Genomic DNA, 18,729 nt, shown 5'->3' with positions numbered 1-18,729 from the left:
GACTCATATATTTTCACTTCAAATTTCTATACAATTGTCATTTTTTCATCAAGAACACTTGCAAGTCCTCTTCTTAATAAAAGTCTATTCCCCCCCTGTAGAATTTTACTGTTTTTCTAAGTTATTCTTGATTATAAGCCTATATCCTTTGTCTTCTAGAATATCTTATTCCAAGCTCTCTGTTCCTTTCAAATGGTAGCTACTAAATCTTTTGTGATGAATTCAATGACTTTTTAGTACTTGAATTGTTTCTTTCTGGCTGTTTTTAGTATTTTTTTCCTTTAATTTGGAAGCTCTGGCTTTAGACTATTATGTTCTTGAGAGTTTTCATTTTAGGGTTTCTTTTAGGAGACAACTTAAAATATCCATTTTGACCCCAGGTTCTAAGAGGTATGAGATGTTTTCTTTTATGCTTTCTTGAAATATGATGTCAAGAGTCTTTTTTTTTTTAGATGACTAAAAGGTTTTTAAATTATTTCTCCTTAAACTGGGACACTAATACATTGTTGGTGGAATTGTGAACACATCCAACCATTCTGGAGAGCAATTTGGAACTATGTTCAAAAAGTTATTAAACAGTGCATACCCTTTGATCCAGCAGTGTTCCTACTGGGTCTAGATCCTAAAGAGATCTTAAAAGATAGAAAGGGACCCACATGTGCAAAAATGTTTGTGGCAGCCCTTTTTGTAATGGCAAAAAACTAGAAACTGAGTGAATGCCCATCAGTTAAAGAATGGCTGAATAAATTGTGGTATATGAATGTTATGGAATATTATTGTTCTATAAGAAATGATCTGCAGGATGATTTCAAAGAGGGCTGGAGAGACTTATCTGAACTGATGCTAAGTGAAGTGAGCAGAACCAAGAGAACATTGTACACAACATCAAGATTATACAATGATCAGTTCTGAGGAACGTGATTCAGGCCAGTTCCAATGGTCTTGTGATAAAGAAAGCCATCTGCGTCCAGAGAGAGGACTGTGGGGACTGAGTGTGGATCACAACATAGTATTTTCACTTTTTTATTGTTGTTTGCTCACATTTTGTTTTCTTTTTCCTTTTTTTCCTCTTTGATCTGATTTTTCTTGTGATGGCTGTGGAAATATGTATAGAAAAATTGTACATGTTTAACATATATTGGATTGCTTGTTATCTAGGGGAAGGGTGAGGGAAGAGGGAAAAAATTTGGAACACAAGATTTTGCAAGGGTAAATGTTGAAAATTATCTATGCATATGTTTTGAAAATAAAAAGCTTTTAATAAAAGCTATCTGCATATATTTTGAAAATAGAAACTATTGTTTTTTAAAAAACAATATGATATGTATACTTATTGTGTATCTAATTTATACTTTAATATATTTAACATCTACTGGTCATCCTGCCATCTAGGGGAGGGGGTGGGGGGAAGGAGGGGAAAAATTGGAACAAAAGGTTTGGCAATTGTCAATGCTGTAAAATTACCTATACATATAACTTGTAAATAAAAAGCTATTAAAATATGATATCAATTATAAACATGAAATCATACAAACAAATCTCCCTATTATATTGGAGGAAAACAAGAAAAATAAATTGAAGAAATTATGTTTCAAAAAAATTATCTCTCCTTAATTCATTTTCTAGGTGAGTTGTTTTTGTTATGAGACACCTTACATAACCTTCTCATTTTTTTCAGTCTTTTGAGTTTGTTTTAATATTTGTTGTCATCTCACAGAATTGTTCTCTTCCATTTGATTGATTCTAATTTTTCAAAAATATTACTGATAAGGTTTTGTAACTTTCGTTCCAACCTGTTAAGTAAGTCCCTTTTCAACTTTTTTTTTCCATGACTTTCATTTCTTTTCCAGTTTATTTTTAAGCATTCTCATTTAAGTTATAACAATATTTTAAACCCTTACAAAGGAAAACCTCTTGCTTTGTCTCTTCCAAAAATTTTAGTTGAATTTTTATATGAGCTGCTTTTTACAATGAATCTTCCCTTGCAGATGTTTTGAAATGATTCTTTTTCTTTTTGTTTAATCACAATAACTATTGATGATATCCTTTTTACCATAATAACTATTTATGATGTAATTCATTTTTTTTTTGCCCCTGATCATTCTTCCAGTCTACTTCCTGACTTTAGATTTTATATTAGAGTTATAATCTATACTCTTCTGAAAGAAAAGCTTAAACTGACCTTGTGTCCTCTAGGTTCTTAATAACTTAGAGATTAGTTTCCTTGGGGGCATTCAGTGTTATATTATTTCAGGATCTCAAAGTCAGTGCAAGCTAGGGACCTGAAAGCTTCCAGTGTCCCAGAATCATCTGATTTAGGGCAAACTTCTCTGCTTTTCTAGTCTGAGCTTTGCAAGTTCCTGATTTGGGTTTGGGTCTGAGCAACATATTTGTGGACTTATCCTATATTTAATTTTATTAGACTGCTGCTGAACTCAGCTACTGTTAGCCAATAGAAAACTATGCCAGTTCAGAGTGATAACCATGGGCTTCTAAGCAGAACTCAATCTAATGTGTTTTCTGGGTCAGTTTGGAGGGGGGTGGAACTTAACTATACTTCTATCTTGGCTCTGCGATTCAAAATTCCTTCATTCTGGTTGACTTTCTCAGAAAATTCTCTAGTTTATTAATGTCATACTTAAAGTAAACATGGTTCTCCAAATGTGGTCTGGAGTAAGGCAAAGTACAGAGGGATTATTGCTTTCTTATTCTTTGACATTTTGCCTCTTTTAACATGATTCAAGATCACATTCACATTTATGACTACCACTATTGATTCACAAAATTTGCAATCCAATTACACCTTGAAATCTTTTTCAGACAAACTGCTATCTACTATATTTCTTCTCTATTATACTTCCAAATCTATTTACCAAGCCTACATTCAAGTATTTATATTTCTTATCATTAAACTTAATGTCACAAGTTCAATTTTCTAGATTGTTTTCATCATCTTTTTTGATCCTGATATCCATTATATTAGTTATTTCTCTTTACTCCCTGCTATATGTCATCTGAAAATTTGATAAAGTTGTTATTTATGTTTTTGTCCACGTAACTGATAAAAATGTTAAAAAGCACTGGTGTAAGTACTTTGGGCTCCCTATTGAAGACTTCTTTTCAAGTTGATTTGGAATCATTCATGACCATCTTTAATGACCACTAAAATGGAATCATTTAACCAGATCCAAATTCAACTAATCATACTATCATCATATTCATATTTCTCCACATTTTCCAAAAAAATTGCAAGAAATACTTTATTTTTAATAGTATTTTATTTTTCCAAATACATGTATAGTTTACAATATTCATTTAAAAAAATTTTGTTTCAAATTTTTTCCCTCCCTCCTCTACCCTCCCCTCCTCAAGACAGCAAGTAATCTGATATAGATTAAATATGTGCAATTCTTTTAAACATATGTCCATATTTGTCATGTTGTACAAGAGAAATCAGATCAAAAGGGAAAAAAACCACCAGAAAGAAAAAACAACAATAACAACAAAAAGTGAAAATACTGTTTTCATCTACATTCAATCTCCATGGTTCTCTCTTTGGATACATATGGTATTTTCCATTCCAAGGATATTGGAATTGATTTGAATCACTGCATTGTTGAAAAGATTCAAGTCCATCACAGTTAATCCTCACATCTTCTTGTTGCTGTGTACAAATGTTCTCTTGGTTCTACTCATATCACACAGCATCATTTCATGTAAGTCTCTCTAGGCTTTTCTGAAACCAGTCTGTTCCTTAAAGAAACACTTTATTAAGCATGTATCTGTGTGTGTGTGTGTGTGTGTGTGTGTGTGTGTGTAGCTATAGCATTTAGTACCATTTATTTAATGTTTTAAGATTTGCAAAGTGCTTACTTATCTCTTTGCTCCTTACAAAATAAGTGCTGCTGTTATTATGCCTATTGGAAGTTAAGCAAGATAAATAAATTGACTATAGTCACACAACTAATAAGTGATTCAGGTCCAATACCAAATATAGCACTGTATCTCCATTTTGCCATATGCTTCTTTAGCTTGGCCTAAGGACCAAGGATTCACCAATCTGTTCACCTAAAAGGAAAGAACAATTAAGAAAAATTTGTGAGTGATGGTGGAAGGCAATAGATTTTTTTTTTCCATTGGAAGCTGAACAGACTATTTTCTGGGGAAAAGTTGATGACAGGGTAATTAGATATGAGATTGCTGCGTTCTGCCCTAAAATGGAAAGTGAAGAGCACTCTTGATAGGAATGGAAAAGTAGAGATGATGGGATCATAAACTAAGAGCTGGAAGAGAATAGTACTGATCATTTAGTCCAAACTCATACCATTTATAAATGAGAAAACTAAGTCCCAAAGAGGCTAAACATTGCCCAACATTACACGTGGATTCCCTATATGATAATTGTGTTCCAAAGGACTTCCCTTTCTATAGACATTGGTCAAACCAGGGCAAATTAGTAAATTAGGCCAACAGAGTGCCTCTGTTTTATTGTTCAGTATCTCTTTCAAGGATTTGATATTACCCCAATTAATCTTACTTTCCAGAGAAAAGATTTTGTATATACTCTTTATGTTAAGATGTTCTTAATGTTTCTCTCCTTTTTTCCACTCCTTTTTTTTTTTTGCATCCTAAACTTTGGTTAGACAAATAGAACTCCACTACTATTTGAAACTTAATGAAGGTAGTCTCTATCCTAATAACTTAGAACTACTAGACTAATGGATGCTCCAACAGAAATAACAGTGAATTGGAAATCATAGGAGCCAAGTTCAAATTCTTGTTCTGCCACTTTCTGCCTGTGTGACCATGGGGAAGATGCCTCCCTTCTATTGGCCTCAGGTTTCCTCATCTGTAAAATGATGATGTTGGACTGCATGACCTTTGAAGTAGCTTCCTAATCTAAATCTATGATTATATTTTAACACCAAAGGAATGAAAAGTTAGATCAATAAATGAGGTGTAGATTTAGTACTAAGTAACATATCAAAGGCTGGTCCAACATATAGAGTATTTAATATAAATATGCTGAACAGTTAAGAAAATATGTTTGTCATTCCAAATATTAGTAACAAGGCAGTTGCTCTCTTTCCATGATTGACTGATTTTTCCCAAATAATTTTCTCCAGGACACTAATATATGTGTTCCTGTCAGAGAAATTTTATTTCTGTTTGCTTTTCTTAATAAAACATTGATTTTTTTTTTTTTTACTATTCTTGATGCTATCTGGTCCTTTCAAATTATTATTATTATTTAACCTTATATGTAACCTTAATAGTATATATTAATATATATTAATATAAAAAATTATTTTTTCCATGTTCTCTCAACATCCCTCCTGACTTTAGAATTCAGTTTTTACCCAGTTTGAATTTGATCTATCCAGAAACTGCTAAGACTGAGGTAACTGAGGTAAAGGTAAAGCTATGGGTGGGAATTTTTGTCAAGGGTTTCAGTTGTGATAGTATCACTGATGCTTCTATCATGCTAGACACATTTGAAAAGCAGGTTCAATATCTACTACTCAACACCCAAATACCCTAAACCATGTGTATGTTTGATCTCAAACTCAAAGATGTTTTATGTTGACTTAAAAAAACATGAATTAACATTATTTGTTTTTATACTTTTTATATTATTTTATTTTTATTTTTTATATTTTTATTATATTTTTATGGGGCAGCTAGGTGGAACAGTGGATAGAGCACTGGGCTTGGAATCAGGAAGACCTGATTTAAAATCTGGCATCATACACTTACTAGTTATGTGAGCTTGGGCAAATCACTTAACCATAATTTTCCTTAGGTCAGCTGTAAAATGGGGACATTGTGGAGAAAAAAGATGGTGAACCACTCACACATCTTTGCCAAGAAAATCCCTTGGACAAGTTCATGGGGTCATAAAGAGTTGGACTGAATAACAACAACATTATTTGTTAATGTTAAATATTTCCAAATTACATTTTAATTTGATTCTTACTGGGGGGTTTTGAGGTGGGCTTGTGGGTGGAGGCAATTAGTCTCTATTATAGATGATTGGGTGAGTGGCACTTAGGAAAGCCAAATCTGGTTGAAGGAACGACTCTCTGTGCCAACCTATAAAAGAGCCAACAGACCAATCTCATTTCCTCCCTTCCCTTCTCTTTCCCCCATCTTCTCTGTTCAGGTTATTTTGGTGGATGAAAGATGAAATGACTGAGAAAAACAAAGGTTCAATCTTTCAAGTTTAGCAATTTATTTATTTATTTTTATTATAGCTTTTTATTTACAAGATATACGAATGGGTAATTTTACAGCATTGAAATTGCCAAACCTTGTGTTCCAATTTTTTCCCTCCTTCCCCCCCATCCCCTCCCCCAGATGGCAGGTCAACCAATACATGTTAAATATGTTAAAGTATAAATTAAATACAATATTAGTATACATGTCCAAACAGTTATTTTGCTGTACATAAAGAATCAGACTCTGAAATAGTGTACAATTAGCCTGTGAAGGAAATCAAAAATGCAGGCGGACAAAAATAGAGGGATTGGGAATTCTATGTAATGGTTCTTAGTCATCTCCCAGAGTTCTTTCACTGGATGTAGCTGGTTCAATTCATAACTGCTCCACTGGAACTGATTTAGTTCGTCTCATTGCTGAAGATGGCCAGCTCCATCAGAATTGATCATCATATAGTATTGTTGTTGAAGTATATAATGATTTTCTGGTTCTGCTCATTTCACTTAGCATCAGTTAATGTAGGGCTCGCCAGTCCTCTCTGTATTCATCCTGCTGGTCATTTCTTACCAAACAATAATATTCCATAACATTCATATACCGCAGTTTACTCAGCCATTCTCCAATTGATGGGCACCCACTCATTTTCCAGTTTCTGGCTACTACAAAGAGGGCTGCCACAAGTTTATCAATTTATTAAGTGATGTATGACAATTGCTTAACAAAAATCAGGACCAGACCTTCTCAGCTTAGACCTAGACTCCAAATACAGGGAAGACAAACTTTTGTGCATTAAAAATAATAAAATAAAATACATTTATTAAAAGGAAACAAGGCAACACCAGGTAATCTGATTTCTAATGGGAAGAAAGATTAGGGACTTTCCAAGTTGTGAGGCAGAGTTAACAAGTACAATTTCCTGAATTCAGAAAAAGAGATCTCCCACTTACCACAAGTGACTATAAATAAATGAAGGAACATGAAAATAACTGATAAATCAATATGGGGCCAGTTTTCAGATAAGACTTGTAGGTTGCTTGAGATGTACAACTGTGGAAAAAAAAAAACTCCTTTAATCAATCTTTGGCTCTGGATGGGTTTCTGATCAGCATAACCTATGTGCTTGGTTAAGGATCTCTAAGCTGAGAGGTAGGTGGTCTAATTTCCCAACCATGCAGGGCTGGGTTCAAATAATGCAAAAAAGGTTTTCTCCCAACTCCTACTATTGAATAAACTTTTCTCACAAGACAGAAATTGGACTAGACCCATCATTAAATAGAAACTAAGCTAGCTCCAGAATTGAGTCACAAGATGAAGTCAGTGTGTTTCACTCAATTCCCACAATTAACCCAGTTGCTGTTCTAACACCCTCAATTCCTTCAGTATAAACCAAAACGCAGCAGAACTATATCTTGGAAACAATAGTGTATTGTGCACAGGCATTCTCCTTCCTCCAAAAGAATTGGAGCATCTACCTTGGGCTTTTGGGACTTATATGTCCTTATTCACAGCTTTCTGAACCCAGTTCAGTTACCTTAGCGTGGACCTCCCCAGTCCCCAGAAATGGTAACAGCTGGGACAGTGTTGTCCCTAGGACTCGGAAGGAGAGTTCATGGACGATGTTTCTGAATCCCTGTATCATTCCAGAATCTAACCCAGAAGGCAAGGGACATTTCAGGGAATGAATCTATTCTAGGGTTTACCTCAAGGGTAAGTCAAGAGCAGTCAGGCACTTACTTCCAAGGAGATAACTGGCTAGAAAGCAATGTTTTAACCTACTGTTCTCTGGCTCCAAATAGAACATGTGCTCCATGACAATCCTTCAAAAACTTGTAGGTAACTGTAATGACCCCTGTGAGTCTTTTCTTCTTCAGGCTATCCTTTTTTAGCTTCTTTAGCTAATTCTCAGCTGGCTTAAGCGTGAGGTCTTCCACCTTTCTGATCACCTCCCTTGAATACTGTCTAACTGATCCACGTCCTTTCTAAACCGCGGCTCCTGAAACTGGACACGGCCCTCCAGGTGTGGCCCGGCAGAGGGCAGAACAGAGAGGGATGGCTGCCTCCCCAGTTCTGGAAACTACACCTCTTTTAATGCAGTCTGAGATTGCATCAGTTTCCTGGCTGCCATATCGCCCTGATGACTCACATTAAGTTTGTAGTCTCTTGCAGAGGTTAATCCTGTTTATTTGGCCTCAGAGGACAGAGCTAGGACTATGGCATGGAGGTTTCAAAGGCAATTTTCAAGAAGATGTAACAGAAAACTTCTTAATAATGAAAGCTTTCCAAAAGTGGAATAGTTTGTCTCTGGAGGTAATGAGTTCCCTTTGTTAAAGGTCTTCATGAAGAGATTGGATGAGCTATCAGTCATCATGATATGGAAGAATAAACGGTATCGCTTGGGCTACAAGCTACCTAAGATTCCTTATAACTCTGAGATTGTGTGATTCAGAGAAATAAATTATCTGATACAAATACCATTTCCCGTGTGATCACAGTGAACAGAGCAGACTCATCTTCATGAGTTCAAATCTGACCTTAGATACTCCCTAGCTCTGTGACCCCGGGCAAATCACTTAACCCTGTTTGCCTCAGTTTCCTCATTTGTGAAATGAGCTGGAGAAGGAAATGGCAAAACACTCCAGTCTCTTTGCCAAGAAAATTCCAAATGGGGTCATGAATGTTATGAAAAGACCGAAGAACAACAAAGTGTGGGTTTTCCCTTTCCAAAGTAAATGTCTTTTCTAAGAGCCTCCCTCTAGAGCCAGTTTCTGGAATTAATTTTCTCTCTGCTTTTGAGGTATTGAATTTAAAGCAAATATCTTATGAATGACCCTTTTCCTACCAGAGTACTGCTACTCTTCCTAACCTAGCATCAACTACATCCCTCAAGCTAGAGTAAGAGAAACTTTTAAAAATCAACAGGTTTACTTTAAAACATGTCCAGCAAGTTATTTGTGTAGCATGACAGTAGCCAATACATCTTTGATAGGTATACACAAATGTTTGTTTGATCTTTCTCCATAGGCTTCTGTATTCTTCTTCCTATTTCCCTATATTGCATATTCTCAGAACTTTTGATGCCCTTTCTGTTTCCTGAATTTATTTCTCAGAACTACTAAGTTCACTAGTACATGTTCTTTCTGTAGGTCTGTCTCTTATTACTATTATTGGCTTCCTGGCAGAGAGGCCAGAATGCTGTTTTTGCAGTCAGAACGTTTAAACTTTTGCTTCTGCTGTGTACTATCCCACAATACATGGACATTTGTGACATTGGGCAAATTATTTAAACTTCTCTTACTCTCATTTCTGTTCATGTAAAGTATTGATAATAATTAAGTCAGGCGAGACTTACATGAACTGATGCTAAGTGAAATGAGCAGAACCAGGAGATCATTATACACTTCGACAACGATATTGTATGAGGACATATTTTGATGGAAGTGGATTTCTTTGACAGAGACCTGAGTTTCAATTGATAAATGACGGACAGAAGCAGCTACACCCAAAGAAAGAACACTGGGAAACGAATGTGAACTATCTGCATTTTTGTTTTTCTTCCTGGGTTATTTTTACCTTCTGAATCCAATTCTCCCTGTGCAACAAGAGAACTGTTCGGTTCTGCAAACATATATTGTATCTAGGATATACTGCAACATATCTAACATATATAAAACTGCTTGCCATCTAGGGGAGGGAGGGAGGGGAAAAATCGGAACAGAAACAAGTGCAAGGGATAATGTTGTAAAAAAAAAATTACCCTGGCATGGATTCTGTCAATATAAAGTAATTATTAAATAAAAATTTAAAAAAAAGATAAAAAAAATAATTAAGTCAGCTATTTTATTTTCTAGGGTTGTTGAGAATCTCAGATTAAATAATGTATATTTATTTGTGACCCTGGCTCCCCAAAATTCTGGGCTCACACAGACCAAGTCCAGTCCTGGAGGCGGACCCTCAGAAGATCAGTGTTTTTCTGCTTGGAAGTTATACTGCAGGGAAATATTCAAAATATAGCTCACTTCTTAGTTTCCCCAAATGTGGGCAACAGGGTTTTCAGCTCCTGCAAAAATACTAAAGGTATAATCTGGGCATTGGGTATGTGACAGCCTTTATTGCTTGTTTATCTCCCACCCCTAACCCCATAAAAAGGATACAAAGGACCCATAGATGTTCATGAACAGATACTGAAAGATGATCCCTCTCAGAAGGAAAATACAAGGAACAAAAGAACTAGCCTTCATGTGGGACCTGCCCAGATTGAGCATCTCATTACAGATAGATAACAGCAGGGAGGATTAGCAAGGTCCAGATCTTCTTTACCTCTGCCTACAACAACATGACACCAGTCTTCCAAACGCAGGGTGATCCTCTTCCTTGTCCAGAAAGAACATTGTGGGAGAGAGCTCTTGGCAGTACGCTACAAGTCAAACGCATGAACTTCAGAAGTGGGCTGATCTGTGAGGCAGCTCCAAAGGTAGAAAATCTAGCCTTTCTCTAGCTCAAAGGCTAGTTTATAGGATGATGGTTATCAGTCAACAAGTATTTATTAAGTGCTTACTATGTATGCTAGATACTCTGCTAAACTCTAGGGATACAAAAAAGGCAAAAACCTAGTCCCTGCTCTTAAGGAGCTCATAATTTAATGGGAAAGACAATATACAAATGATATACATTTTAATGCATATATATGTGTTTATTCATATACAGATCCAACAACAACAATAATCCCCCAAATAAATAAAATACAAAGGGCTCAGGGATGTCCACAAATGGATACTGAAACTTACTCCCTCCCAGAAGGTAAATGTACCAAGCAAGAATATAAAAATTATATAATTATATGAAAGACATATAATTATGAATATATAATCATAATGTACATTGCTTTCTTAGAGAAGAGAGCTTTTGAGTAGATGTAAATAGATCTATAAAGCTATCTGTCTCTTTAGCTATCTGCTTATGAAGAACAGTTTTCCCTCCCACATTGTGACTTTCCCCATCATAGTTTTGATATATCACAAATTGGCATAAGAAATTAAATGGGAACTTTGGGGGAGTTTTTAGGAAAGTGTGGACCACGCGTGAAGGCCAGCAGATGACACAGAACCTATGCCCAAATGCTTAACCCAAATACTATAAACACCATAAAAGAAAAAGAAAGACTTCTCTATTATTTTTACATGGATTTTCCAGATTGAAGACGTGGTAACTGAAATTTCAGAGGAAAGTTACTAGCGAGGTGGGGAAGTGGGGAACCATGAAAGGCTACCTAGGAAATTAAAAACCCTCCTTCCATACACAAAGTTAGGATTCAAGAACAATTGAACTCTCTTTTCAGGCCTTGTACAAGGAAATTGGTTTGATATGTCTACTATAAGTTGCTCCTGGGAGTAGGGGAACTATTACAAAGCACTATTTATTCTGCGGGAAGTACCAGGGGTAAGGGATGGAGAAACTGACGGTTCCTTTTAAAGGAGGCAGATCTTCCAAAAAAGAGTCTAATTCTACTTCCCACCCACTCTTAGCTGCCAGTCATGCTGGAGGCAGTCCCTGGGAGCCAATCAGAGGAGTTCCTCTCAGCCAGGTGCCAGTGTGCAAGCTGATCTTCCTGGGAAGTGTGTCCTTTACAAACCTCCCAGACGTGGAGCGATGAATAAAATAAGCATTATGATCCCATCAAATAACAGGTGCCCCTGTGTACAGAGCACAGGCCCCGGAGTCAGGAAGACATCCTCAGACACTTACTAGCCGCGTGACCTAGTTTGCCTCAGTTTCCTCATTTGTAAAATGAGCTGCATAAGGAAATGGCAAATCCCTCCAGCATCTTGGCCAAGAAAACCCCAAGGAGGGATGGGGGTTAAATAGTCAGCTACAAATGAATGGCAACAATCTTCTCATCAAAGTGATGGGGAACTCCTTAGTTTGGGCAGAGGTTCCCCCAGTACTTATTCTAGCCTCAGGCCGGTGGGAGAAGGAACGCTTATCGAACCACCTCAGGCTGTAGAGCTCGGATAACAGCAGCCATCAGAGAGAGACGCCAGACCCAGCTCTCTACCTCAGCCTGCTGTCAGCTCTGTGACTCCCTGCTCCCCCGGAGTGAGCCTGAGTTGTAGCTGGGAACAACGAAAGGGAAATCACTGCTCTGCTCCTTCATTAGAGCTAAGGAAGAACATGCTCTCACTATGGAGGTAATAGGACACCTGTTAGCAGGAGGAAAGAGTAGGAACATTCTCTGTGATCTACCTGTCCTGGGTTTCTTTCCGGAGATTGACTATTAGAAGGGAATAAATTCTTTTTTTTTTTAAATTTTTATTTAATAATTACTCTATATTGACAGAATCTATGCCAGGGTAAATTTTTTTTTTTACAACATTATCCTTTGCACTCGTTTCTGTTCCAATTTTTTCCCCTCCCTCCCTCCACCCCCCCCCCCAAGATGGCAAGCAGTCCTTTATATGTTGGATATGTTGCAGTATATCCTAGATGCAATATATGTTTGCAGAACCGAACAGTTCTCTTGTTGCATAGGGAGAATTGGATTCAGAAGGTATAAATAACCCGGGAAGAAAAACAAAAATGCAAATAGTTCACATTCGTTTCCCAGTGTTCTTTCTTTGGGTGTAGCTGCTTCTCTCCGCCATTTATCAATTGAAACTCAGTTAGGTCTCTTTGTCAAAGAAATCCACTTCCATCAAAATATGTCCTCATACAATATCGTTGTCGAAGTGTATAATGATCTCCTGGTTCTGCTCATTTCACTTAGCATCAGTTCATGTAAGTCTCGCCAGTCCTCTCTGTATTCATCCTGCTGGTCATTTCTTACAGAACAATAATATTCCATAACATTCATATACCACAATTTACCCAGCCATTCTCCAATTGATGGGCATCCATTCATTTTCCAGTTTCTAGCCACTACAAATAGGGCTGCTACAAACATTTTGGCACATACAGGTCCCTTAGAAGGGAATAAATTTTAATTTTTATGTGGAGAATATAATTTGTGATTTCGGGTGGGGGGGATTATAATTGCCCAGTCTCTATGAAAAACCACTGAGGCAGAACTCTGAGCCAATGGCTTTATATAAATGTCCTTGGTCTCATCTAAGGAAATAGAATGCAGACCCTCTTCATGGTCTAAGAGGCTCCTGGTCCCCAGGAATTTGTTTTTTTTATAGGGCTTGACATCCAAATATAACAGAGACATGGTAAAATACAGAATTTCACTGGTTGATACACCTTGCTTTTGAGGGCCCAAAAGGCCATATCAGCCAGGAAGGTGGGGAGGGGAAAGGGTTGGGGGGAGGAGGGGAGGCAGGGAGACTGGAGGTGGGGAATGTCACAGGTTGGGAAAAGCATGGAGCATCTCCACTGACTAAGTGGTTCATCCACTCATGTTGGGCAAGAGAATGTGGTCCAGAGGTACAAAAATAAGTTAGGGGAACTTTCCAAAGAATCAAGGCATCCCACTGGTGTTGGGTTTGGACATGGAATTTGAGTAAACTGGGATCCGATATCTTTGTCAGCATTCTTGTGGTTGTGCAAGTGAGCCTCATAATTTGGTAAGCAAATAGTAAACACTACTTTAAAGTTTGAGGTCCATGAAGGTCAACTAAAACAATTTATCTTATCTAATTATCCCTCTATGATTTATATAAAATATCAAGTTGATTAATACTGATTAGAATAGATTAGATAAGAGTAGAATAGAATCAGAATAGAACAGAATACTGATTAGAATTAGAACAGAATTAAAAAATGAATTATTTTTCACACATTATTATCTAACAGAGGTATATTTATAACTCCCATCTTTCACAACTGTTCAATCACTCATGGATTGGTTATAAATTCTATGAAGACAGGGTCCACGGCTTAAATGTCTACAATTTTTCTAGCACTTAGCACAGATTGGTACACAGTAGGCACTTAGTATATGATTGCTGAAGGAATAAAGGAATAGCTTGGGGAAAACTTCTTTACCTTATTGCCTCTCCTAGCCCTGACTTTTTGACTATCTCTGTTCCCTAAATCCTTCCATGTTTAACTGTGGTCTGATGATGTGTCAATGCTGTCTTTGGTCCTCAGAGCTTTTAATTCCTTTCCTCCTCCTGCAGGCTTCAAATCCTCTGTGGCAATCCCGGGGTTCCACCACAGTGTCCTCAGGGGGACGGTTCCGCTGCCCATCCTGTAGGCATGAGGTTGTCCTGGACAGACATGGTGTGTATGGACTGCAGCGCAATCTGCTGGTGGAGAACATCATTGACATTTACAAGCAGGAGTCTTCACGGTGAGTCCTAATTTTCTTCCTTAATGTTCTGTAGATTCATATTCAGCATTTACAAAGTACCTGATGTTTGCTGATACTTGTGTTAGGTTTTGGGAAAAATACAATGGTTAAATAAATGCTGGTATGGACTTCATAGAATCTGGACTAATGAAAAGTTAGCTACAAATATAGATGTCATCATTCATTCATTCAATAAATATTTATTAAGCACCTACTACATGCCAGGCACTGTACTAGATTCTGGGGATACAAAAAGAGGTAAAAACATTACCTATTATCTTTTTTATTTTTTATTTATTTTTAATTACTTAAAATTTTTATTTTTCCTAGTTACATGTAGAAACAACTTAAATTTTTTTTGTACATATTTCCTTATGAATAATGTTGGGGAAAAAATCAAAACAAAAGGGAAAAACCATGAGAGAAAAAAAACAGAAGAAAATGGAAAAAAAGTGAACATACACATGTGTTGATTTACATTCAATCTCCATAATTCTTTCTCTGCATTTGGATGGCGTTTTCTTTCCAAAGTTTATTGGGGTTCCCTCGGATCACTGAATTGCTGAGAAAAAACAAGTCCATCATAGTTGATCATTGCACAATCTTGCTGTTGCTGTGTACATCTTTTCCTGGTTCTGCTTGTTTTGCTCAGCATTAATTCATGTAATTCTTTCCAGGTCTTTCTAAAATCAGCCTGTTCATTATTTTTTATAGAATAATAATATTCCATTACTTTCATATACCATAACATATTCAGCTATTCCCCCAATTGATTGGGCATTTACTCATTTTCCAGTTTTTTGCAAAAAAAGGAAAAACTACAACAAACATTTTTGCACATATGGGTCCTTTTCTCTCTGACAGTCCCTATTCTCAAGGAGATTACAATATAATAGGGGAGAAAATATGCAAACAAATATATACAAAGCAAGCTATAGATGAGAAAACAGGAAATAATTAATAGAAGGAAGGCATTGGAATTCTGAGGGGAAGGCTTCCTTTAGAAGGTGTGATTTCAATTAGGACTTGAAGAAAGCCTAGGAGGTTTGTAATCAGAGTAGAGGGAAATGGGGAGAGCATTTCAGGTATGGGGGAAAGCCAGAGAAAATCCCCGGAGCCAAGACATGTGAGTTCTTGTTTATAGAATAGTCTAGTGGCCACTGTATTAAAGAGTAAATCAGGGAATGATGTGTAAGAATAATGAAAGGTTAGGAAAAGACTAGGTTATGAAGGACTTTGAATGTTAAAGACAGCATTTTGTATTTGATTTGAGAGGCAACAGGAAATAGCTGGAGTTTATTGAGGGGGGGAGTGGGATGACATGAATGGACCTGAGTTTTAGGAAAATCACTTCAGTAATTGAGGAAGGCTACCCAGTAGCCTGCTATTGCAATAATGTGGGTTTAAGGTGTTGAGGGCTTGTACTAGGATGATGGCATTGTCAAGGGAGAGAAGGGAACATATTGGAGAGATGTTGCAAGAGCAAAATTTGTGACAGCTCAGACATGGTGGGTAATGAGAGAGAGTAGAGAATCCATCATGACTCCTAGGTTTCAAGCCTACGTGTTGCCTTTTACAATAACATGGAAGATAAGGGAGGGAGGCAGGGAAGGAAAGACAATAAGTTCGGATTTGGAGTTTAAGGTGATTGATGGATATTTAATTCAAGATGTCTGAAAGGCAGTTGAAGATGTGAGATCAGAGTCTATTGTACAGATTGGGAAGGGCAGGTAGAAGGACAGAGGATGAAGACCTAAGTTCAAATCCAGCCTCAGACTCTTATGAGCTGTGTATCTCTGGGCAAGTTATTTAACCTGTTTGCCTTAGTTCTTCATCTGCAAAAAATGAACTGGAGAAGGAAATAGCAAACAACTGTTTGCCAAGAAAATCCCAAATGGGGTCACAGAGAGTTGGACAAGACTGAAATGAATGAACTATAGAGAGATTGTTGCAAGACAGGCAGATTTGAGTCATTAGTATTGAGATGGTACTTAAATGCAGGGGAACTGATAGCTTATCAAGTGAAGAAGTATAGAAGAACAAAAAAAGAGGGCCTAGAACCGTGAGGAACACTTAAGGTTAGAACGCATGTGATATTCTGAACAATCAGGTAGATGAAGAATGTCTATTGAGTTGATGGATGGTTGGATGGACAATCCATAGATCTGGCCCCTCAGTACCTATATTTGTATGGACACCGCATAGACAATGAGCTGGGACCAAAAAATGAACAAGCTAGAGGAGAGCAGACTAGAATGCTTTGGGAAATTGGGCAGTGCCTTTAATGACTCCCAAGTTTCTCCCTAAAAAGGACCCATTTTTTAGTCCCAATATTCTTCTGGCAATCATTCCTGGTAATGACTTGAAGAATACCATAGCTCTGAAGAATTCATTTTGAGAGTTACTCAAAGAGTAATGGAGAGAAGTATGGGGAGCATAACACATTACTATCCCAGAACTAAGTGAGAGAATGGTATTGTCAGAGAGATGAAAGGCTAGAAAAAAAGATGGGCCTGACATGTACTAAGAAAGAGAAGGATAAGAAAATATGGGCGCAGCTAGGTGGTGCAGTGAATAAAGCACCAGCTCTGAAGTCAGGAGGACCTGAGTTTAAATCTGGCCTCAGACACTTAACACCTCCTAATTGTGGGATCCTGGGCAAGTTATTTAACCTCAATTGCCTCAAGAAATTATATATATATATATATATATTCCTCCATTGGAAGCAATGCAATCAGGGAAAATAACAAAAACAAACTTGAGGAAAGAATCCAGTGATTTGGGTGGATCCCTAAGGGAAGATTAACAGAATTCATGGACAAGGGGCACCCAAAGTTGAGGGTGACTTGTGCATTATTCAAGAGAGCACACAACCGGGAACTTGAGGATCCACTGAAAAAGTGTGTATGATAGAGAGACACTTTTGTGTCCATTTGCTTTCTAGCTAACTTGAATGATTTAGGAGGTGATCTCAGACCTTAAAATAAGTGTCAATCTCAGCCCTTTTTTCTACCCATAACTAGTAGATAAAAAAAGGAACACCTAGGTTTAAGCCCCTTTCTGAACGTCTTCTGGTTATGTGAGCCTGGATAAATCATGCTCTCGGAGCTCTTGAAAACTTGCTGTTACAGAAGTTCTAACCTGTACTGGTAGAGGGAGTTTCCTCATATGAGAGTTGACTAAATCACCGAAATCCCAGATCCAGTCCCTAAACTTTTCCTCCTACACAATCTGTTTGGCAGACCCTGGGAGGGCCATCGTCCTGGAATTGTTTAGGAGATTAGACAGAGGTTCCAGACATAGAGCCCAGCTCCTACTTCTGGCTGGCTGGCTTCAGCAGTCATTTTTTGGCTGCACTTTCTCATCTGTTCAAACCTGTCTTTGTTAACTCCCGGTTCTCCCCTGTGATCCCTCTGCTACCACTGGCCAGGCCTCTGCATTCTAAAGCAGAGCAGCACCTGATGTGTGAAGAGCACGAGGAGGAGAAGATTAACATCTATTGCCTGAGCTGCGAGGTGCCCACCTGCTCCCTCTGCAAGGTGTTCGGTGCTCACAAGGACTGCGAGGTGGCCCCTCTGCCCAACATCTACAAACGCCAGAAGGTAACACCCTCCAGTGTGGGCACAGAGACGTGGTCTGGAGGTCCCTGTCTTACCCAAACTCCGAGCTATGGAATCCCTCCTCCACCCACCTTCCCACAACCTACAGATTTGATTCAAAATGTCCGAGACCCACCTCCCTCCTTTGACAGACTCTGAAAACAGCTTCCCTGGGTTATATTTTCTGAAGTAGTTTCCTAAGGATACCCTCCCCAGGCAAGAATCCCTTCACTGCTTCTGTTGCTGACCGTCATGGCTATGTGTCTGAAGGGCGGGGGGGTGCCTCGAAGTGGGAACACGTAGGTATAGAATCAATTTACTCCTGACCTGCGTGGCAGAGTGAGCTGAGCGACGGCATTGCCATGCTGGTGGCTGGAAATGACCGGGTCCAAGCAGTCATTACTCAGATGGAAGAGGTGTGCCAGACTATTGAAGTAAGTGTGGGGCCTCTTCGGGGGGAGTGGTGGAAGGGGCGGGGGGCTGCTGCTATGGTAAATGGGGAATCTGGTGGGGAAATGGGCAGAGAAAAGTGTTTCTCTGAACTTTCCACACAAGACATGGGACTCAGGACTAGGAATTCCTTTGTGTGTTGAAGAACTGCTTTTTGTGCCTTTTCCTGGCCCT

The 18,729-nt window shown here is 38.0% G+C and overlaps 1 protein-coding gene across 1 annotated transcript in view; it reads left to right on the top strand.

Moving 5' to 3' along the window:
* TRIM54 (tripartite motif containing 54) overlaps window positions 1–18,729 on the top strand; it is a 34,031-nt gene that overhangs the window by 13,096 nt on the left and 2,206 nt on the right. Inside the window, exons 2-4 of the mRNA XM_051976262.1 lie at window positions 14,334–14,506; window positions 17,937–18,108; window positions 18,444–18,539. Of these exons, the coding sequence (XP_051832222.1) occupies window positions 14,334–14,506; window positions 17,937–18,108; window positions 18,444–18,539 (441 nt within the window). The remainder of the gene's footprint in view (window positions 1–14,333; window positions 14,507–17,936; window positions 18,109–18,443; window positions 18,540–18,729) is intronic.

The sequence above is a fragment of the Antechinus flavipes genome, chromosome 2 (genome assembly GCF_016432865.1).
Source record: "Antechinus flavipes isolate AdamAnt ecotype Samford, QLD, Australia chromosome 2, AdamAnt_v2, whole genome shotgun sequence".
In the NCBI taxonomy this organism is placed as follows: domain Eukaryota; kingdom Metazoa; phylum Chordata; class Mammalia; order Dasyuromorphia; family Dasyuridae; genus Antechinus; species Antechinus flavipes.
Note: the sequence above shows the minus strand (reverse complement) of the source record. Positions and strands in the feature narration are given on the sequence as shown.